Here is a 24,228-nt window from a genome sequence, read left to right as displayed (position 1 = left end):
TTAAGTAACTATGTTAAGTTTCAAATTTATAAGCCCTGTAGTTTTTTCAAAAAAGGGATGGAAAGCTTGCAAGATTTTCGAATTATAGAGGACTCGCTTCGCTCGCCCTAATTATTATTAATAAGTAAATGTTATTATGAAATTGACGAGTACCTTAATGATAAACTATTGAATGTATAATGAATATCTTGACATAATTATTTCCATTGTATTAAATTGTTTATTAAATTATTCATATTATCAATCTATGTTGACATTCAATAATGATAGCTGTTACTTCTTAAGTGTATAATGTAATATTTTTCTCCTGTATTAATTTAATTTAATTATATTTACACCGTCTTAAATATATTTAGTTTTAGTTGAATTAAAAATTGCATGCCCACTGGGTAACTACAGAGAAATGTAAAACCGTCCAAAAACCTTGTAAAACACCTGTATTATGCAATAAATACTGATTACTGATTACTGATTAAAGCAAGCAAAAGAGACAAAAAACAGGTATTAGCTATTTCACTAGACATTCAAGCCGCCTTTGATAACGCGTGGTGGCCGGCGTTGTTCGGCAGACTGAAACATATTGACTGACTGACTGATACATATGACTGATGTATCAGTCAGCAAAAGCATGAGCAGAGGTTGCATCCAAGGGTCAGTGTGCGGTACCCTATTCTGGAATTTGATATTGAATGACCTATTCAATGTTAAATTACCAAAAGGATGTCATCTGCAGGCTTTTGCAGACGATGTTCTGTTAATAATTAGAAGCAAAAGTACAGCTGATTTACAATCAATAGCCAATAAAGCCTTAAAAAGTATAATTGAATGGGGATCTCAAGTTAAACTAAATTTTGGACCTAATAAAACACAACTCATAGCATTCACCCCGAGAACAAAAACAGTTAAAATAAAATTTAAAGAAACAGAATTAAAATTTTCGTTGGATCGTTGGAAATCAATATTTTCGTTGGAAATCAATATATTTCGTTGGATAACGATGTAAACTGCGTGTCTAATATGAGCGCCGACTTCAGAAATATGTACTAAACCAACATTTATTTGAATTATTTTTTACTTTGTAGTGACATAGAAGTCGGTTGTATTTTTTGTGAAAAATTTTTTTTCACCCTTTTTAGTGAGGGACCGTTCAAGTATTACGTACGGGGGGGGGGGGTCTTGCAAAACGTTACGATGCGTTACAGGGGCGGGAGGGGGTCTTCCCTAATACACGTTACGTAACATTTTTTTAAATAAAAAAATAGGGAATTAAAACTCCTAAATTGGCAACCCTTTTCATTTACGTTTTACGGGGAATCCCTTGAATGAGCAGGCTCACGGGATTCGGAATTGTTCGGGTTCGGGAACACGCTCATTGTATAGTCTGGTTGTCATTTTTAATCTGTTCTCGCAAGTTGGCAAACCTTTTCGTTCATATTTCACGGGGAATCCCTAGATTGTATTATACGTCATTTAATGTTGTTTTCGTTGTCAGTATTCGTTAGTGTTTATGCACAAGCACATTGCTGAAGTCGGTGTTATTAAAGTGAGATCTGTAATGTCCTCAAAAGAAGGAGACTTGTATCACCAGTTGTTCTTAGCCTATAAAGGCTCTCATTCTGACTTGTCAGCGCAACTGTGTCAAAAAAATGCAATTTGGAGATCGGCTAAAGAAAAAACAAAAAATAAAGAAAAAAATATTCAACATATAAATGGTGTTATACGAGAGTTGAAGGTCAAGGCCACGAAGAAGAAAGCAACAATGCTTAGTTATTTTACACAGGTAAGTTTAAGGACATAAGTATTATAATATGCATAGATATATTATACTAACGTACGTAGAAGTAAGAGTAAGTAAGACGGGACTTCGTACCCACCGGTCTCTCATATGCCGCGTTTGCGTTTGCAATATGAGGGTGGGAACGGATTATTCGGGTCTCGGGGGTACCCTCTTTGCCCCAGCAAATTCTCAAGGCAGTGAATACTCCCCGGATTTTTTAATATTCTTTCATAATAATATAATATTATTAAATAATATTATAATATAATGAGACAACATTAAAATTATACCAACCCCGCTGTTTAGCCGGGGGCAATGACATTTTATACTAGACACGTTATACGCCCACTAACTTAAGATAAAACTTGAGCGAAACCACAGTATAAGGATATACAGTAATTTAACTCGGCCCTGTCCTTGAATTAGATACCTACGGTTGCGCTGGGCACGGTAACGCGTTAGGGTTGCCTGCCTACAGTTTTTTAATTACATCTGCATACTTGACTTTCTTTTTAATTTTTTGATTGTAAATGTTGTATTTTTTTATTTATACAAATGAACGCTATAGTTAATTATATAGAAAGTGTTGAATGAAAATACATGTTATGTTTTTTAATATGTATATATTACGTAATAAAAACTATTCTTATAATTGGGTACTTGACAGTTACAACAATAAAATATGAAATATGTTCGACATGATAGCTTATAAATTAACATAAATTATGCAAAATTTAGTTTAAATATTTAATACAATATTTAATAATAATTTTAATTAGAGATGCGCCGAATAGTGGTTTCACCGAATAACCGAATGCCGAATATTATTCGGTTTAACTTTCACCGAACTGGATATTCGGCCGAATGATTCGGTTTACCAATTCATTGTTTTGCCGCGTAAACATGTTCTAATATTTCTTTTATAGTGTCCATTATTGTCAATTTGCCAGTTACCTGTGTTCATTAAAACTTTGATTTAAGTTGTAAAAAGAAATACTGATTTGAGGTTTAAAATAAATGTTAACTATACTAACTTTAGAATCTATACAAATAATTAAAATTTAAGTGTCTGTTTGTAATGTCAAAATAACAACATTTTACTAAGACCATATAACATAATAGGAAAATAAAAAAATACGGTACATACGGTACTTATAACGAAAAAAATATTATTTCAAATTTGGTTTGTTCCGGCTAATCTTTAAAATGGCTGTACTGATTTTGATGGGACTTTCACTGGCAATTAGCTGATGTTATAGACAGTAACATAGGCTACATTAATTTTGGAAAAAGAATTAGGGATAAGCGCAAAAAAGTTAAATCCCATGAAAACTTCAGAGTATTTACACTTTTAACGCGGGTGAAACCGCGGGGCACAGCTCGTAAGTAATAAATATGTTCTTTTAAGGTTTTAAAATAAATGTTGATTTGAAGTTTAATTGCTTTATGTTATTAAATTATCATAGGATTTCTTTGACTTAAAATATAACATAAATCTTACATAAGAAGTTTTGTGTTTTAGTTATGTACCGTGTCGTGTATACACGAAAGTAGACATACCTACTCGAACCGAATATATTCGGCACCAAAACCGAATAATTCGGCCAAATACAAATACCAAAAAAGATGCCGAATACGCCGAAAACCGAATACCAAACGAATATTCGGCGTATCTCTAATTATAATCTATACTCCGATTCATAATTGGGTGTCCAAAATGTAAACAAAGGTGTTGACCTATCAAGAAAATACCTTTCAAATGGTAGTTTCTTATTTTTGACGATCTTAAAATAATACAACAATAATAAAATATTGATCTAAATAAATTAAGATCAATTCTCATTTTCTAATATTTATATTACCACATTCAGAATAGTCCCTCGGCGGCATATCGCGCGAACAAACGGGTGCCGAAAGGCCGCTAAGCCACGCCCTCAGCCTTTGTTGCGCCGCGCGACGACGAATAAATACGACGCGTGCGTTGTGCAAGCAAGCCCTTCGTTTATCAACAGTTTCGAGTTTTATTTTGCGCGGGAATAATAAAAGTTGTAAATTGGTCGAAGAAATAGTTTTATTCTATTAATTCAGAAGAGGGATAACCTCAAATAACAAGCTCTGACACCTGTCTACTGAACCAAAATTACAACAATCATACGTATTTTTTTAAAATATCAAATTGTATTAATTAAAAACTAATCTAATTTAGTAGTAGTAGTACCTAGTAGATTAAGTATCTAGTATTAACATAAAAATCATTGTAATTGTCTTACCTTTCGGAATTTCCAGGCAGTTTAAAAAATGTTATATTTGGATGTGTTATTGACGAATTGAAGCAACCAAAAACAACACAATATAATCTATAACTTTTCTTCGCCATATTATTCTTGAAACAACAAAATATCTTACAAAACCGTCACATCACCCGCTCGTCACCGTGGCACATTCACGAATGTTCGTGTACCGAGTTAGTACCGGCCCGAGGCGAGTAGGCGTGGCTTGCGTTTCGTGCGTTTGTATGAAGATAAAATACTGTATATCCTTATACTGTGGCGAAACTGCTTTGATAGCACACATGCACGTTTTTTAATTTACTTACCTTTAACTACATAGACACATGTTCTATAAGGGACAGAGCTATTAGAACAATGTGATCAAAAAAGACAACTAGTGTTTGACCTTGCGTTTCAAGTGTACGCAAACGTAAATATTGACCATGGAATATAGTGACCAATGATTACTTACTTAAAACGGGACATCGATTTTTTTATGTCAAATACTTTTTACTTGAAAAAATATAGTTAAAAATAATAAAAAACACGCTTTTATGATAAAATTAACTAAAAAGTAGAAAATAATTTTCAATATAGGTATCATTTAAGGAACAGTAAATAGTATAATTGTGCAAAAAATGTGGGGCGCTTTATGAAAACTGATAAATGGAGCACCCCATGTTTTTTTTCACAATTATACTATTTACTGTTACTTAATTGACAATGGCAACGGTTCATTTCGGAGACAACGACACGAAGCATCGAAAAAAGGGACTGTCCCGTAAAAACGGGACGTATGGTGGCTTTCCCATTGATCCGCATGCTTGTCAAAGACAAAGAAATAATGGAACAGAAGGTAAAAAATGTCCAAAACTGTCGATAATAGTTTTAGTACATCGTTTACTTAGAAATGTTATAGTACAGTTTAACTAAATAAATTATTATTATATAAAAATATAATTTGAAAGAATGTATCTATACAGATGTATCGACTGGTTTAAAATATACGATTTAAAAATTGTTTATATTTATTATCATAGATTAGTAAATATTACTCACTCCTAACAAGAAAATGTACCCAGTTTTGAGAATTGAAATAGTTGCGTAAAAAAGTTTTGCCACGTCTCCGTGCTAAAATGTCTCTAAAATATTTGAAATAATTATTTATTTATTATGTAAATTACGCAGTATTAGTTATTTATTCGTAAATTTTCTCTAAAAATGTCTTTATTTGTCAAGAATTCAAAAAAGAACTTACTATTAAGCCGTTTGTGGCTTATTTCAATTTCAAGACGGCGAAGTATCTTTACTAATCTATGTTTATTATTATCAGTTTTATTTTACACACGACCATTAATTGCAAAGTTGTGTAAATTTTATAAATGTACTAGCTGACCCAGCAAGCATTGTGTTGCCATATAAATAAAAAAATGTTAAGGGTGAACAACCCTTATCACTTAAGAGATATGAAAAATAGATAGTAGCCAATTCTCAGACTTACTGAATATGCGTATAAATTTTGGTGAAAATCAGTAAAGCCGTTTCGCAGGAGTAGGTACAGAGTAACTAACATTGTGACATGAGAATTTTATATATAAGATTTTAATTTTACCGTGGTTTTTTTGAGGATTTATTTCTGGCTATACAAAGATTGTTTATTAAATTATGTTTAGGTTAAGGAAGAAATACGACCTTAATGATTGAAATATTTATTCAATTAAAGAAATTTTAAAATACCGTATACTATCCTATATAAATTTTATGGTAATATTTTTTATTATTTACCACAGGCATCGAAGGAAATTTAAAGATTAGGATACAGAATTTCCCATATATCGATTTTATTTTATTAAAATAAACCATAAAATGTTATATTTTGACTAAAAACACACTAATATAAAAATTAAGCAGTGGGATCTTAAACTATAACATAATTCAAAAATTCAAAATTCAAATCTCATTTATTCAAAATTGATTCATATAGAATACTTTTTGAAAGTCAACAAACTACCACCGCTTCGGAAGGTATTTCGCTATGGAGAAGAAGCGGCGCAAGAAACTCCATACGTGTGCATATTTGCATCTTTTAAAGAGTAAATAATATACAATTTTACATAGTGGTACATATAATTAATTTTTGATGTTGGAGCTGGAGTTGTCATACCATACGGATTTATCATTTAAGTACTGATTTACATTATAATAAGCTTTTTTACATAAAGTTAATTTTATAGTAGATTTAATACGTCATACGACATATGAACATCGTCAGATTCAATAAAATGTCACTTTAGTTCTGTTGATCTATGACCATGCATTTTGCGTCTTTATCACTTTCATTGACAAAAACATACTTTGTCTCTTTCTGGTTACTCACGTAATCATGGCGGATCGAACACGAAAAATAAACAAAATTTAATAATTTCTCTTCATTTACGTGTGATAGGTGATTCCATGAAGTTTGTTTCTTTTTCGAGCATAATTTTTGCATTTACGCATTGCACAAGAAGGCATTTTGAGGCTTTAAATTCAAAATAATGACGTTTAACGTGTTCAGTGACATTCGTGTGTATTACTACGCCGCGCGAGAGCGACTGGACTTGGCTGGAGTCGTTTTACACCACTTGCCGTATTTTGTATGTTTCAAGTTTTGCCCGCTTGTGGCGGATCTTTAGTTATAGATCAATGGCCGGGGGTACCACGTACGTAGATTGGCAATTCGATAGCATAGTATAGTAGTTGTGGTAAAAAAAAATCTCGATTATTTTTAAAGATCTCTGATTAAAAATGTTAAAACAGTGTTTAGTAGAAGTGATTGATCCTGGTTTCGTGTGCTGTACCTGCTTGTATTTCATTCAAGAAAGAAAACCCACAGAAATATTCATTTCACATATAAGTACTGCATTAATTGTTTAGCTGTTTATATGCAATATTTTAGACTTATTACAAAAGTATTATATACCAAAAGATGGGAACAAATTTCGAGTTTTATCACATAAACACTAAGAATGCACACTAATACAAATAAAAATGTAAATAATTACGAGAATAGTTGCTATTCCTTATCAATTTTTTTGTGTTGGGTATTGACAATATCGATAAAAAATTATCGATATATATCTCGATCGATATATATATATCAAATCAATTTCAAAACAAAAGGAACTTCGTATCCAATCGGGTGTCCCACATGTGACACCTCAGACATTTCTTTTTATTTAAGGTATATCATAGGCCAACAAACCCAATCTTTATAAAAACCATCCATAAGTTGTCGTGTAGGTTTACCGTATTCAAACCACACTACATATCATGTAATATTTTTGAAACGAAGTTCCTTATTGCGCGGTACGCTGGGTAAGGGGGCTAGGCGAGTGTCACGAAAAATCCTCACGTCACGACACTTTTGCTATAGTGCGTACGCGCTCGGAGAGGGGGCAGGCCAAGTATAGGATTTGACTTATTCGTTCCCTCTCTCTCCCTTAACAGTGACACGCGACGCGCGCGTCTGCTGTGTATGTGTACATTGTTTTGTCGTGTTCGTGTGTATGTAGTTTTAGTTATTTTTAACATTTTTAAAAATAAACAGTGGATTGTGAAAAATTAAAAATAAAACAAAATGTTTATGTTCGTAACTTTAAAAAAATATGGATAACAATTTTATTAGCATTCCTTTACTTATTTCTTTTATCATTTAACTCCTAAACATTGTAAATTTATTTAATCATACCTCCTACAATACTTATTTCAAAATGAAAGGAACTTCGTTCTAATCGGGTGTCCCACATGTGACCTGTTTAAGTAGTCACTTAAACAGGATACAAGTGAACAACCTTAGGAATAAATTTGTTATTGATATGTTTATTTAATCGATATCGATACATTATTAGCAGTAACACTAGCGATGCACACTTTGGGGCATGGCATTTCACACACACATAAATAAGTAGTTTTTAGTCCCGCTTAACGTTTGATATTGCCAATCTACCCTACGTCAGTAGAACAATATATCTATGTAATCCAAACTTTGATTTCTATTAAAAAAAACTGGTCATAAGTATTATATATTTCTAGCTACCTATGAAAACATCAAGCACGCCAGCAACACTAAGGCCCAATGTTCCCTCGACTTCGCTTGCTCTTCAACAAAAACAGGTGCATCTGCTTGTATATGTTTTATATTATGTTATTTTTATCGCATGTGTCAAGTTAAATTCGGGCGAACGCGAATAATGTTTTTAAAAAGTACTTTATTTATTACAATAATAATTATAAGAACAAAATATGTATTTACTTAAAGAATTCTGTAACAAGACTGATTTTATGTGAAACACCACTATGCATCGTTCGATTACGCGATTCAGCGGAATGCAGCTGTCGTCATGCCGGGTGCAGGGTTACGGCGTGGTAACTCCTCCCTCCTTAAGACGGAAGCGCATCTTGCAGCTTCCAGTAGCGTCCTCGCTACTTATCGTCGTCTTAGCTTTTCTTCCTTGGAACCATTTATAAGCTCTCCAGACCAAAATGGAAGTTACGATCACGTAGAATATTATAGAAGTCCAACTTGGAGTTGCCGTTATTATAGGCCAGCTGTCATCTTCATTTCTTAGACTTTGTGCTTCGTTAATGAGATGATGCAAGTTGTCCAGAGAGGAATCTTCTAGTTTTACTTCATATCGAATATTTTCTTGCGGTATTGATTGCTCGTTAGGTACAGGTATGACTTCATGTAAATATATAGTATTTAAGTGACTTTGTAGAGTTATGTTGTTGAGACGAACTTGACAATCGCTAGTTATCTTTATTATATTGACTCCTTGTATTCTTCTATATTCTGTCCTGGACCCGCATTGAATTTTCAATATAACTCCTTCATTGCTGACGATAATCCAACTGTTGTCTCCGATCTTCTGTATTTTGGCAGCTTTCAAGTTGATTCTCGCATAGGTGCAGTTTGCGTTTTTATGTTGTATAAGTAATGGGATGCAATCTTCAGTTGATGCTGTCGATCTCATCTCCAACGATTTGCATAGATGAATATCTTCTCTTATGGGACGGCATTCTTCTCGCATATAGGTGTACTCTTCACTTCCAAGTATAAGGTATTTGGATATAGGGACAATAGCAAGGTTATTTTTATTAGGGATGGAAAATAGGTGGATAAAATCATACACATTATTATCTATGGAAGGGATTTCTAATATAAAGGTGAGAGAATATTGTGTACTATATGCTTTTACATTAATTGCTCTTTCTATAACGTGAATATTACTAACACTTATTTCAACTACAGGCTTAAATGAAAATAACTTTTCTAACTTTAAAATCTCTAAAACTAAGTTATGGGGTCCTATTATACTAGGATGAACTACTCCTAATTGCGAAAATGACATCGCATCTTCTAGTACCATTAACTTATCTAATATTAATTGCAAACTAAAATCTATTTGAACGTACATATCTAGAAAATTAATATGACTTATAAGTGCGTTACTTATAGTACTCGTATTTTGAATAATCTTAACTAAATTATTTTGATTTTCATTAATTTTATGAATCTGATTATTAAACTCATTAACTGCTGTTTCTGCTAAAACTAACGATTTTTTCTGTAAATTTTGAGTCTTATGTATCTGATTTTTAAGGTTAGATATCTCAGTTTCGTACTTAATAGCATCATCATTATCCAAATTGCCAGTGATAGTCTTAACGATGGATCCTAAGCCGTTAATCAGACCACGTTTTGCTCTCGCGTGAGGCGTGATAAACGAAATCTTTTTATCTATAAGATTTAACGTTTGATCTATTTGATCTTTATAAGTTTTGTGTAATTCATTAGTAGATGCATGAGATTCTGCCAATTTTATGCTAGAAAATAGTGCCATTAATTTACTAGTAGTGACACGTAAATCAGTAATGTTGTAAACACAAGCAAGACTAAAGGAATCTATTTGTTTGAGAGCTTTTCCTTCTCTCAACAAAAGTATACCATTTGTGCTATCTACGGGATCTATGACTACATTTGCTGCTGTGAAGCATGCGTAGAGCATGACGCCACCGGCGACGATCGTCCTGAAACAAGGTTGGGTCTACGTAACAATTTGAAGTGTACCCTTATAGATTTCGAGTTAGGGTGATTACCGATGATCTCCGCCACATTGTTGGGGTGCAAATGAATAATCTTATACGGACCTTTAAAAATTGGTTTGGTTTTATCATTACGTGCTGTTTTAGCTACCTGCTTGTACACTGTTTCACCTACCTTAAAGGCTAGCTCTTGTGCATTCTGGTAACGCCTTGCAATTACCTGCTCCTTGTTTTTCGACATATGGGCTGCAACACATTCTTGGACTGCCTCAGCGTTCATGCGGTGCTTAATAACATAGTCCTGATAAAATTCTTTACTATAATATAATTCTAACGGGTTCCGAGAAGCTGTATGTCCAAATAACAATTCATGTGGGGTGTACTCGGTGGCAGAATGAACAGTATTATTATAGGCTAAAATTGAATACCTCATAATGCTCTGTATTGGATCGTCCTTATTGGTCATCCTTTGTATACGAATTATTTCTGCTATGGTAGAGTGAAAGCGTTCAATTGGTGAGTTAGAATTTGGGTTATATGGGGTAGTAAAATGTATGTAAATTCCATGTAAAGCACATATTTCTTTTATAACATCATTCTCAAATTTAGTGTCAGAGTCTGTGGTGATTTTAAGGGGTAGTCCAACTACTGAAAAGTATTGTAGTAGCGCTTCTGCTATATTAACGCTGTTAGCTACGCTTAATGGAAACGCTTGCGCATGCTTTGAAAAATTGTCAATAATAGTAAGGAATGTGGCTCCTCCTGTGGAATAAAGGTCCATAAATAGATGTTCCATAGGTTTCGTGGGGGTTTCCGTTAGTGCTAAAGGGGGTCTTAACGGATTACGTTCATATTTAGCTTTTAGACAAGTATCACATTGATTTACATATTTTTGAATAGTTAACAGCATGCTAGGCCAATGGTAATTTTTATGTAGTTGCTTATAAGTTTCTTGTATGCCACGATGCGTCGTCTTGCCTTCGTGGTATTTTTTAATTAAATCTTGTTGCTCGGTTTTATTCTCTACTAACGTTACACGCGAAACACATTTAAATAGCTTGGGGCCTCTATTATTAAAAACTGTAGAATACACTTTTGAAAAAATAGGATATAATTCTTCGTTATAAAAAAAACAATGAAATACTCTATCTGCAATCGTATGTTCCTTTAAAAATTTAATTACTTCTTGTTCGGTATTATTGACTGGGATAAAGACGTCTTTAATAGTATATCGTGTACTTGTCGACCTATTATCTACTCTATAAACAGAACCAGGTGTTGATCTTATATGGAACTGCTTCAACTGTCAATCTATCGCGTCTGCCAAGATAGGTATACCTTGACTATCACCTTCTACTTCGTTCTCGTTAGTCTCGTTAGTCTCTATTGGCGGATGCTCGACTGTTACTACGCTCATACTATCATGCTCAGGCTGTAACTGGGATAACGGTGCACTCTCCGTAATGTTAACTTTATTACTATCATCGCCTAACTGTTCATTTTCTACTACATTTTCATTCTGACTGTCATTCCTAACCTCTTCAAAAATTCTCTCAATTATATTTTCTTCATTATAGTCTATATTTACTGCTAAGGATTCCGAACTATTGTGAAATAATTTAGCTCGCGATAATGCATCTGCGTTTGTATTTTGTAATCCCTTTTTATATACGACGTTAAAATCATACTCTGCTAATTTGAGACGCCAGCGGGTTAACTTTGAGTTAGGGTCTTTTATGGACATTAACCAAGTAAGGGGCCTGTGGTCAGTATAGATCGTAAACTTACGTCCGTATAAATAAGGTCTAAAGTATTTTACGGACCAGACTATGGCCAAAAGCTCCTTCTCTATGGTTGAGTACCGCGTTTCAGTATCTGAAAGGGTCCTTGACGCGTACGCTACCGGTTTATCGTATCCTACTTTACCTTGCGATAACACGGCGCCTAGTGCAAAATCAGAAGCGTCCGTTGTTAAGATAAACGGTTCGTTAAAATCGGGATATTTTAAAATTGGATCAGTAGTCAAAATTTCTTTACATTTATTAAAAGCTTTTAAAAATTCTGGTGAATGAACGACTTTTTGATTTTTTTTTAAACGAACTGTCATAGGTTTAGTTAAAGCTGCAAAATTTTTAATGAATTTCCTATAATATCCGACAAGTCCCAAAAATGCTTTAATGTCTTTTTGTGTTTGGGGAAGCGGGAAATTAAGAACTGCTTGTATCTTTTCCTTGTTTGGTTTAACACCCGAATCGGTTAATTCATGCCCTAAAAAGTTAACATGTTTTTGAAGAAATTCAGACTTGTCTAGTTGAATTTTTAGGTTATGAGTTTTAAAACTATCAAAAACTTCTTTAATTTTGCCTATGTGTTCCTGAAGGGATGTGGACGCTATTATAACGTCATCGAGATACGTAAAGACATTACTTATACCTCGCAATATATGGTCCATTAATCTCTGGAATGTACTTGGGGCGTTTTTCAGTCCGAAGGGCATTCTCAGAAACTCATAGTGACCTCGCTCTGTAGTAAAAGCTGTTTTCTCTACGTCTTTAGGATGCATCTCTACTTGGTGGTAACCACTAGCCAGATCTAACGTAGTGAAATATTGAGCGCGTCCCAAACGGTCGAGGATATCATTTATGTTAGGCAAAGGATACTTGTCCTCAATAATTTTATCGTTTAGTCGCCTGTAGTCAATGACAAGTCTCCATTTTACATTTCCGGATGCGTCCGGTTTTTTTGGAACAATATGAACGGGGCATGACCATGGTGATATACTCTCTCTAATAATACCCTGTTTTAATAATTTATTAACCTGATTAGCAATTTCAGCTCGTTGTTGGGGTGGTTGCCTATAGTTTTTAACGTAAATTGGGTTCTCGTCCGTCAGTCTGAGTTCGTGTTTAACTGCATGAGTAAAAGTAAGAGGGATATCTTCTGAGTAGAATAGTTCTCTATACTGATAGCATAATTTATTAATTTCGCGTTTTTCTTCTTCGTTCATATGCGTAGTTATTATTTTATTTAGGTTTTCCACAAGTATTTTATCTATGTTAGTTTTTATTTTTATGTTGTTTAATTTATAGTTTTTAGATTCAGAGATAAATGTGTTATTAGAATAAGGCTGTAATTTAATAGGGACGTCATTATTTATTATCTTTTTTTGTTCATTGTAATTAATAATCGAAGTTTTGAATAAACCATTTTTCACTGTAACCATTGCTGCTGGTGATTTTAAGCCAATCGACCAAATAAAATCATCGTGCATATATTGGCTGTCTGTGAAGTTAGTTTTAACTGTTATTATTTTATTACATCTTGGTTCAATCCTAATTTTCTTTGCAGGAAAATCAAAGTAAATAGGAATGTCGGCTGATGATGTGTGAAGCACCTTGTTTTTTAAATCAATGTTACTACCCAAGGTTTTAAGAAGATCTAAGCCTATTAAACCTTTATATTTAGGGTCAAAGTCGAAAAGTAAAAATTTATGGAAAATATCCGAATTAAAGGCTGGTGGTAAGGGTAAATAGACAACGTGCTCGTGTTTAGTAGTAGCGTGGGCTGTTCTGACTTCGAATGGTTCGTATTCAATACCGTATTCAAAAATAGTACCGAAAATAACGTCCGGGGATATCATTGACCTTGAAGCACCAGTATCGATTAAAAATTTGCCATTAAATTCCGGAAGCTCAATGTAAGGTAAATGATCTTTATCGTGATTATTTAATTTTATTGATCCAGGACGAGTACGCCAACGAACCTGGGTTCGTTGGCGTACTCGTCCTAGGTAAAATTTTGTTCGTGACTTACCTCCTGTTCGACATCAGTGGGGGCAGGCATGTCGTAATAAGCCTGTTGTTCCTCATACGACGTATAGTCCACATAGTCCGGCTGGTTGCACTCCACGGCGCACTGGTCGTCGGGACTATAGAAAAGTTCTTCGGAAACAAAATTGCGAAAAATTTGGTTCCCTGAGTTTTGCTTGTGGCGTGTATGGCATATTGTTATAATTATAATTAATACCACGGTTAAACGATAGGCGAGCTTCTTCTTGTCGAGCCGCCACTATCGCAGATTCTAATGAACTTGGTTTCGCTATTCGAACCCCTATTGAAACTCTAATTGATTTACATATTGTTCAATTACCATATTTTCGTAATAACTTTTATCGGAGTGCTTGCCAATTGAATATAATATATCAAGCACTTCCCTAAGCCGCTTTCCAAAAGATTCGGCGTCCTCAGATTTAAAGCGACGCATGCGAGTTAACTCTTGCATGACTTGAATTTCATTCCTGGGCTCGCCCAAGCGTCTTATTAGCGCGCTTTTAATGGCTTCCCACGAGTTAAGTGAGTCCTCGTATGCGATTGCGTCTACCGCTTTTCCACTAAGTCTATTTTTAATAAGACACAATAAAGCGGGATGTACTCTAGACTGGTCATCTACTAAGCTTAACAAGTTATCTACTTCTCGTAAATAGTAATTCAATGTTTTAGGATTACCATCATACTTAGGCATTAAATCGGACATAACCTTGAAAATAGCATCACAATCTTTTAGAGACATTTTTACGGTTTTTAATTAATTTCACGTAACAAAAGTTAAGTAAAGTTAAGTAATTAATTTATGTATTTATCAAAATATGTTAATAATATTCACACAATTATATTATATATGTAAATATTTATATATAAAAAAAAATACGACAGGAAATAGAGCAAGGAACTTGGAGGTTACTGAGCACTCACCAATGCGTCCACTGCATCTCCGGTCGGGGTCTTGTACAGATACGGGTTTCCCAATTCTCCAGGACTCCCGCGGTAGTCGCCCTTGAGGTTCTTGATATGAGGATCGCGATTTTACGACGATTAGAACCGTCTTCTTCCGGTAGAAAAGTTCGATTCTCCCGAAAGTACCGCGATCCTACCGACTGCGCCAGTTAAATTCGGGCGAACGCGAATTCATTCATTCATTCATTCAATACTCTTTATTGTACCCAATAAAAGAAGATACATATAAAAATAAACAACTAATTTAAAAGACAATACAAAAGGCGGTCTTATCGCTAACCAGCGATCTCTTCCAGACAACCTTTAGGTGAGGAGTTATAGTAGGGATGAATAGAAAAATAGGTAGGGTTCAAATAATAATAATAAATATAATTATAGGACTAAGATAGCATAAACATGTTGGAATAAATAAAATATAGCATACACTAAGCACCAGTAAAAGAAGGAGACTAAAATAGAATGGGAGAGATGATTGAAAAATAAAATAGCAAAGGAAAATAATAAAAATAATATTAAAAAATAAAAATAAACAAAATTAAGAAGAAGTAATTATTAAAACCAGAGTTATAGTTGTAAGTAATGAGACTTAACCAGATTTTTAAATGAGCATAAGGATTTAGCAGTACGTATGGAAACAGGAAGGGAGTTCCAAAGACGGATGGCCACTACCGTGAAGGATTTCTTGTAGAAGGAAGTAGAGTGGGAAGGAGTACAGAGAGCAAGGTTTTCAGAAGAGCGAAGGGATCGATCATGGGATGAGTGAAGAAATTGAAAGCGCTGCTTGAGGTAAGGAGGGGTATTCGGATTAAATAAAACGCCATAAAGAAGAGATAGAATGTGGGCATTCCGGCGAAGGCGAATTGGGAGCCACTTGAGTTTCGCGCGATATTCAGAAACATGGTCATATTTGCGTAGTCCAAATATGAATCGTATACACAAATTTTGGAGACGCTCAAGCTTATTTAATTGCTCCTCGGTAATGTCAGGATAACACACATCAGCATAGTCAAGTATTGGGAGAAGAAGAGACTGCGCAAGCGTTATTTTAGTGGGAATAGGTAAAACATTTTTCAACCTTCGAAGGAAGCTCACGGCAGCAAACAGCTTCTTGCTGACTTCAGTAATCTGCGGTATCCATGATAAATGTTGGTCTATGCAGACACCGAGATTTTTAACCTTGTTACTGTAATGAATAGTAACATTGTCTAGTTTAATAGGAGGTAACTTTTGCCAATCAATTTTAGACATCAGCCGCGAACTTCCTATGACTATCGCCTGGGACTTAGCAGCATTCAGTTTGAGGCCAAAATTTTTGCTCCAAATCGAAATAGAAGTCAGATCCGTGTTGGTTATATTTATAGCATTGGCTAAATCATTCAGGCTAGTTTGGTTGTAAATTTGCAAATCGTCTGCATAAAGATGGTAGAGAGAGGTGAGGTGTGGAGTAATAGAATTTATGAAAATAGTAAAGAGGAGTGGAGACAACACGCCACCTTGTGGAACGCCGGCAGTGGTACTGGACCAGTTGGAGAATTTGTCATCAATTTGAATACGTTGCCGACGCCCACACAAGTAACTATGAAACCAATCAATTGCCGTCGGAGATATGTAGAGTGAACGCAAAACTCCAAGGAGGACATCAAAGTCAACAGTGTTAAACGCATTGCTGAAGTCCAGCAGCGTCAGCACCGTCAGCTGCTGATTGTCCATCCCCATGCGAATGTCGTCTGTGATTTTTAGCAACGCAGTAGCCGCACTATGACCAGGACGGAAACCGGATTGCAATGGATTTAGCAGAGCATGAGCAGAAAGAAAGGAGCTAAGCTGTTGGTGGATGAGGCGTTCCAGGACTTTAGGAAAGGAAAGGGAGTATGGATATAGGTCTAAAATCAGCAAAGTCGGATGGATTGGATTTTTTAGGCAAAGGGATCACATGGGCGTCTTTCCAGGAGGAAGGGAAGGAATTTTTACTGATGGAGCTGTTTAGGATGAACGTCAAAGAAGGTAGGAGTATGTCAAGAAGAGGGATGATCATTTTACGGCTAATGCAGTCGCTACCAACCGCATTAGATGGTATTGAAAGTAGCGCTCTCTCGACATCACGATCCGAAAATTGACTAAAAGAAAATAGTGAATAATTTGGATTGGGAATATGAGAAAGGTGATTAAGAGTATTTTCTTTTGTTTTGCCATCTATGCAAGAAGTGACGGAAAAATGACAATTTAAATTGTTTAAATCAAGATTGTGCGGAAGAGATTTTTTTGTTGATTTCCCAATTCCTAATGTTTTAAGAAATTTCCAGACCTTGCTAGGGTCTTCATCCTGAACCGATTTATGGATATGGCGTCGTTGTAAATCTCTACACATCATATTACAGCGATTTCTTGCAGATTTATATCGTTCGAGATTATCGTCGCTGGCATCTGACTTATATTTCGATTTAGCAGAATTTTTCTTATTTATTAGCACTCTAACGTCGTCAGTGAGCCATGGAGCTGGTGGATGCCGAATTCGAACTGGACGAACAGGGGCGTGCAAATCGTATAATTGCACTAGTAAGGAATTAAAGAGTGCCACCTGCTCGTCAACAGTGCTCGCGCTCTCTATGATACTCCAATCGATTTCGGCGGCGTCATGCCGGAGTTGTACAATGTCCATTCCACTGAAATTACGCTGAAGGAGAGTTTTTGACTTTGCTTTAGGAGGTCGGATTTTATAAGACAAGTATAAAAGATCATGATATGAGAAACCCTCTGCAGCGCATTGGCCATGCTTTGCAACGTGATCTAATGACGAAACCATCATTAAATCCAGCAAAGATGGGTCACAGTTGGGGAAAAAGTGTGTAGCACTGAGAGGTAATAAATGTAAATTAGCAGCATCGACTAAGGACTGTAATCTAAGAGATCTGACATCCTGCTTGAGTAAACAAGTATTAAAATCACCCATAATAATTGTATGGTCGTACAGAGGACAATGATCTTCAAGCAGTTTGTCCAAGCAGGTAAAGTAATCGACGCTGAGAGAAGGGCTGTAAAAAGCACCAAGAAGTAATTTGGCATTTGAAAGGTGGACTTCCAGGAAGAGATACTCAGCTTCATTCCCAGAAACGCCCTGCGGTGACATACTTATGACTGAAAAAGGAATATGGGAACGAAGGTAAATTGCAACTCCTCCGCCGACTCGCATAGTGCGATCGTTGCGGATTAAATGAAAACCTGGAAGAGAATATGCCGTAGATGGGAGACATGGTTTAAGCCATGATTCCGAAATGAGAATAGCATGAATATGTGTGCTATCAAAAGTAGACAACAAGTCAGGGTAATGTGCTGGAATGCTCTGTGCATTTATATGGACAACATTGAAATTTTTCAGTACGTCTGAGAAATGAGAATCTAGTGTTACATTTAGAGGAGGAATACTTTCGAAGCTGACGTTACTACTTAATCCGTCTGAGGCAGAAGAGTAGGAGGTTGAGTGCTCATTGCTATTATCAAGTGACATAACAAAATCAATAATAATAAAATAAAAATAAATAAATAAAATATAGAAAAAAAAAGAAACAAATCTATTTACAAAAATACAATAAGTAAATGTATATATATATTTTCTAAATAAACATACAAATAATTTTAGAAATATAAATGAATAAATAATCCACTATAGCTCCTACCCGCCAGCAATTTGGAAAGAAATCAAATTATTATTAAATAATTACACAAGATGACAAAATCATAAAGCATACAAAAGAACAATCAGAAAGCATACTAAAAACAAAAACAACACAAAATAAAAGCGAACAGAAAACTACAAGACATTCAATTAAATTACCAATACCTAGGAAAACACAAAAACAATACAAGATTTTTATATTACAAGCTAAGAAAATAAAACCATACACTAAAATAAACAGTCAATAAATACGATAAACAGGCAACATTGGAAGTACATACATTATACAACACATCTGACTTGTTTATTCACTCTATATCAGTCTGATGCGACAAAAGTGTCTACGCTAAGCAATTAGACGTTTGACTGTATGTCGTTGTCATTACTTGGTTAAAATAATTTGACGTGAGGTGTCAACTGACGCTGACATTGAAAGATTTACTGGGAAACAGTATAAAAACAAGGTGAAAAATTAATAATAAATAACAAACTACCGCGAATACGTAAGAGATAAACAAAGTATAACTAAAAAACAACACCAAACAACACTGGAAAGTAAACAGTACGAAGCAACAGACAGTCTACAACAGTGATTAATTAAATATGCAGCGAAGCCGGAAGAATAAAAGTATTAAAAGAGAAAAACCAAGTTTACGTACACAAAGGAGACTTACAGTGTCCAGATTCACTTGTTTTTATGAGGTCGCTTGGTGCGAGTGACTTCCCTGCCGTCCTGAGGTTTATTAGAACTTGGCGCAGGCTTCGCAGAAGAGGATGGTTCAGCATTTGGGATGGCTTCGAGCTCCGCCAAACATTCTACATGATGGTGCGAGCCATCTAAAGCGAGCACGTGGATGACACCATCTCGGGTCCAGCACTTGGTGACACCAAAGAGTTGCCTAGCCCGCATAAATATATTGTGGCGGCTCTTCGTCAGGAACTCCGACTGTGTTATACCTGAACCTTTTAATTTGGTTTTGGCAAACCAGACTTTGTCCCTCACTGCAACCTCCCTGAACTTAACAAGCAGGGGTCTGGGTCTGGTTTCTGTGGGACGACCCAAGCGATGACAGCGGCTAATGCAGTTGGATGTAATCTCGGAAAGTTTCAACTTGCTCGATACAAGGCTTGTAATGGTGGCAGCTGCATTTTCCCCTTTTTGCTCTGGTACACCATGGAAGAGCACCATCTTACGTCTGCTCCTTAAATCTAGACGCTCCATTTGACGTGCAACAAATTCTATCTGCTTCTGTATGGTGTCCAATGCAGATAGCACAAACAGACGGAAAGCAGCAAAATCTGCTTCCAGTGCTGAAGTGGATGGGGACGTAGAACTTTGTTGCAGTTGTTTCTGGAACTCCTCCATCTTGCTAGTGAAAAGTTCAGACATAGCTGACAATGAACCTTGTAGGGAGTCCATAGTGCAGTGTCTATAAGTATATGTGTTGAAGTTTTTAAAAGTAGTGTTTAAGGTAAAAGGTGAATTTACTGTGGAATCAATGCTGGTTGGTAGGAGGGATATCACAAACTCATTAGGGACATAAAATTGTAAGTATACTAATTAAATTTAATAAAAACGTTACAAGCCAAATAGAAATTGTGTTCACTTTTTGACACCTACCCTCGAATTCGAATAATGTTTTTAAAAAGTACTTTATTTATTACAATAATAATTATAAGAACAAAATATGTATTTACTTAAAGAATTCTGTAACAAGACTGATTTTATGTGAAACACCACTATGCATCGTTCGATTACGCGATTCAGCGGAATGCAGCTGTCGTCATGCCGGGTGCAGGGTTACGGCGTGGTAACTGTCAATAATACTTATTCTTAATTTATTTTCTCTTGGTCTATAGGATTCGAATGTTGTAGCTTCATCCACGTGTTCATCTCTTATGGAATCTATTGTCGCAGTCGCTGGGCAAGAAAGCATTGCCGTCAAACGAAAGATGAGCGATATCCACGATGAGCAAAGTCAGAATACTGATGAGGAAACTGTGGAGACACCGTCTACGGAACCACTCACGACTTTTATTGATTCAGGCATCACAAGACATGTTCCAAGCAAACCGGTTCAAGAAACTCTTATGAAGAAAATCGGTCTACTGCAACAAAGAATAAATGCTCTTACTGAAGCAAGAGACACTGGTATCGCCAAAGATGATGTTCATGACGAAATAAAAAAGCTACGCAAAGAGTTGAAAGAAGAAGAGAAATGTTTAAAGAGAAAAAGAGACTCTGCTAACCGTGCAAAAAAATTTCGAGCCAAAGAAAAACTGGAGAAAACTGAACGTCAGACAAACAATCCTGTTGCAACACAACCTCGAACTGGCCTTGGACAGCCCCCTTTAGTTGACTCGCAACCTGCTCTCCTAGAGACCATAATTAATATCGCCATTCATGGCAGCGCTGCTGATGAACGCCGCCGAACAGAGATGATTAGGAGTTGTCTCACTTTGTCCGACCTGCATGAGAGGCTGTTGTTAATGGGATTCCAAATTTCTCGAAGCGGCACATATCTTAATTTACTCCCACGCGTTTCTAACACTCAAGAGGGAAGAAGGCACGTACGTACCGTACCCGTGAAGTTAGCAAGACCACAGACCCAGATGCACAAAAAGCACGAAGACGGAGAATTTTGCACTGCTACAATCGGGTCACTGGAATCTCTCGCGTCGCTTTTGGGACCGCAGCAAGTATTCGTTCTTTCACAAGACGATAAGGCACGTGTGCCAATAGGTTTACCAGCAGTGAAAAGTCAGAGCCCGCTTTTAATGCATATGGAGTACAGAATACTTTTACCTGATCATGACTGGGTCGTGGCAGAGCGGCACAAACTTATTCCTTCTGTATACGCTGGCATCAACGTGGAACCTAACAGTTTCGGTAAGGAAGAAGCTGTTGGATACAGCGGGCCGACACACATATCCATAAGGAGCGGGAAACACACATCCTCCACAGCGAACACCCATGCTTATGATTTCGAATCACTTTTATCAATACCGTCATTCATACCCTTAATGATGACAGAATCGAATACCGTGAAGCCAGTGATCATCATCTTTGTAGATGGTGGGCCGGACGAAAACCCGCGTTATCGCAAAGTCAAGAACTTTGCGATTCAACACTTTAAAAAATACAACCTCGCTCTGTTTATAGCGACTAATGCACCTGGGCGGAGCGCATATAACCGAGTTGAGCGTCGGATGGCTCCCCTCAGCAAACGACTAGCAGGCGTCATTCTGCCTCATGAACATTTTGGTTCTCATCTCGACGACAAAGGAATGACTACGGATGCTGATTTGGAAAAACGCAATTTTCAGCACGCTGGGGAAACACTTGCAGAACTGTGGAGAGAAATGAAAATTGATAATTACGACGTTTCAGCGGAGTATAGACAGCCCGAAGATAGCATGCAGGATCCAGCAGAACCAAATCTGGCGTGGTATAGCGTTCACGTCCGTGAATCGCAATATTTCTTACAGGTTATAAAATGCGCGGATGAATCCTGCTGTTCACCAGCGAGAAGTGCATTGAAATCTGAGTTTGCGGATACTTTCATGCCGCCACCTTGCCCAATACTCCAAACCCCAAGCAAGCTCGTAGTACCCAGTTTGCTAGACAAAGGAACCTCCAAGTTTTCGCCACTTCTTGTGAGGTTGTCCGTCGACTTGTCACCTCCTCTAGAAGAGTTTAAGGAGATGCCTTACGATTTCTTTTGTCCATCTGTACAATCCGACCTAAAGAAAAAAGTATGTCCAACCTGTGGGATCTATTTCACTTCGCACAAGAGTGTACAAATGCACTGTCGTTACGTGCATGGCAAGACTGTCCCAGACTGTACTAGAGTACGGCCACAGCGCCTTGCTGCCAGAAGGGCGAATGAATTTCTCTGCGTTGTGCGCCGCTTTGAAACATCGTCTGAGGATGCTGACTGGTTCGACGAAAACGAAGTTGATATAAGGGGTTTGACAATTCCAGAACCGTCTGCGTCTGCACTCCAGGTGCCAGTGATGAAGGAATCTGAGTGGCTAGCAAACCCGTGGACAGAGAAGCAGTAATTTGAGAGAACCAGTAACGAATTGTTTTATAGGCCTACTTAAATACTTGGTTAATAGTTGATTATTTTTTAATTTTGTTAAGAATACGATTTTATTTCCAGTAAAATGTTTAATTTCAGTTGGGTTTCTGTTCGTAATTGAATTGCCAAAGATTAAGATACAAAAGTTATTTTATTTTCAGAGTTTATTATTAAAAAAAAGCCAAAATAGGAATAACGGACCAAAAAAATTGTGATTATAGCCAAAACTTTATAAAAAATAAATAAAATAGCCCGGTGTTGCGGATTAAAAATCTGTTGTTTTATTTCTTAGTATTATAAAGTAAATATATAAGTAAAAGTATCCCAAGGATAAAAACTATAACATAATATTTTGCGAGTTTCGGGTAAAAATTGACACTTGAGTGTTACGTAACGTTTAGAGAGGGGGGGGGGGGGTATAGAAAAACGTTACGGTGCGTTACAGGGGGGGGAGGGGGGGTCAAAAATCATCTAAAATTGCGTTACGTAATACTTGAACGGTCCCTGATAACATAATAACATTTATATTAATACAATATAAAATTATATAGACGTGATCATGTATTCAGGTAAGGTCTGCATTTACATTGATTGGAACCGCCCGCTCGCAGGGCGCTGCCGCGCCCTGCTCGCTTAGTTTTATATTGTCTTATATGTTCCAACCTAACCTAACTAAACAGTCAATGATGAACTGGCTTTGCAATTTCATTAGAACCTACACCAAATATCTTCAAACACAACTCAATTATTCGCATCGGTTGAGGAGTTGCATATTTTGTCTCCGAGCCACATTATCAGACCCTTAAATAGTCAATTATGAACGGGCTTTGCAATTTCATTAGAACCTACACCAAATATCTTCTAACACAACTCAATTATTCCCATCGGTTGAGGAGTTACATATTTTGACTCCGAGCCACATTATCAGACCCTTAAATAGTCAATGATATACTGGTTTTGCAATTTCATTAGAACCTACACCAAATATCTTCAAACAAAACTCAATTATACCCATCGGTTGAGGAGATACATATTTTGTCTCCAGAACCCACTCTGATCCTCATCATATTTAAATGGGACCAACTTGTAGCAATTGTCCACACACGAAATGAAAGGCATTAAAATAGGTTCATAAACGGCGAAGTTATGGCTGTTATATTTACATGGGTGGAGGAGTTCCCCTCATTTTCTCCAGAACCCATCGATGGATCCTAACCATATTTAAATGGGACCAACTTCCAGCTAGTCTCTACACAATAAAAAAAGAATTATTAAAATCGGTCCACTAACGGCGGAGTAATTCGTGTACATACATAAAAAAAAGATACCGGCCGAATTGATACCCTCCTCCTTTTTGAAGTCGGTTAACAAAATCTAACGAAATATTCAATCCAGGCGCTCAAGGTGAACACACGCGCAAAATCTGTCAAAACCTGGAAACGAAACATAAATTATTTGAAACAGTAACTCCATCATTCGAATTGACTCAGATACTAACAGGCCACGGATATCATTTAGCATACTTTCACAAGTTTAAAATAAA

General features: G+C 36.2%; 1 protein-coding gene across 1 annotated transcript; it reads left to right on the top strand.

Annotated features, from left to right (window-relative positions):
* Window positions 1-1,235: 1,235 nt before the first annotated feature.
* Window positions 1,236-23,069, top strand: LOC140751792 (uncharacterized). The gene is made up of 3 exons (XM_073085836.1): window positions 1,236-1,780; window positions 8,122-8,202; window positions 20,461-23,069. Exons 1-3 carry the CDS (start codon window positions 1,508-1,510, stop codon window positions 22,663-22,665), a joined length of 2,559 nt encoding a protein of 852 aa, XP_072941937.1. The 5' UTR covers window positions 1,236-1,507; the 3' UTR covers window positions 22,666-23,069.
* Window positions 23,070-24,228: the final 1,159 nt, after the last annotated feature.

This window comes from Epargyreus clarus, unplaced genomic scaffold (assembly GCF_041222505.1).
Source record: "Epargyreus clarus isolate Ecla_fem2 unplaced genomic scaffold, WU_Ecla_fem_2.2 ptg000023l, whole genome shotgun sequence".
Taxonomy (NCBI): domain Eukaryota; kingdom Metazoa; phylum Arthropoda; class Insecta; order Lepidoptera; family Hesperiidae; genus Epargyreus; species Epargyreus clarus.
Note: the sequence above shows the minus strand (reverse complement) of the source record. Positions and strands in the feature narration are given on the sequence as shown.

Bases quoted from the DNA above. Each gene is read 5' to 3' on its own strand.
- LOC140751792 (XM_073085836.1), top strand. From the start codon at position 1,508: ATGCACAAGCACATTGCTGAAGTCGGTGTTATTAAAGTGAGATCTGTA. The intron at 1,781-8,121 runs GTAAGTTTAAGG...ATATATTTCTAG, and splicing joins TGCTTAGTTATTTTACACAG to CTACCTATGAAAACATCAAG. The intron at 8,203-20,460 runs GTGCATCTGCTT...CTTGGTCTATAG, and splicing joins TTGCTCTTCAACAAAAACAG to GATTCGAATGTTGTAGCTTC.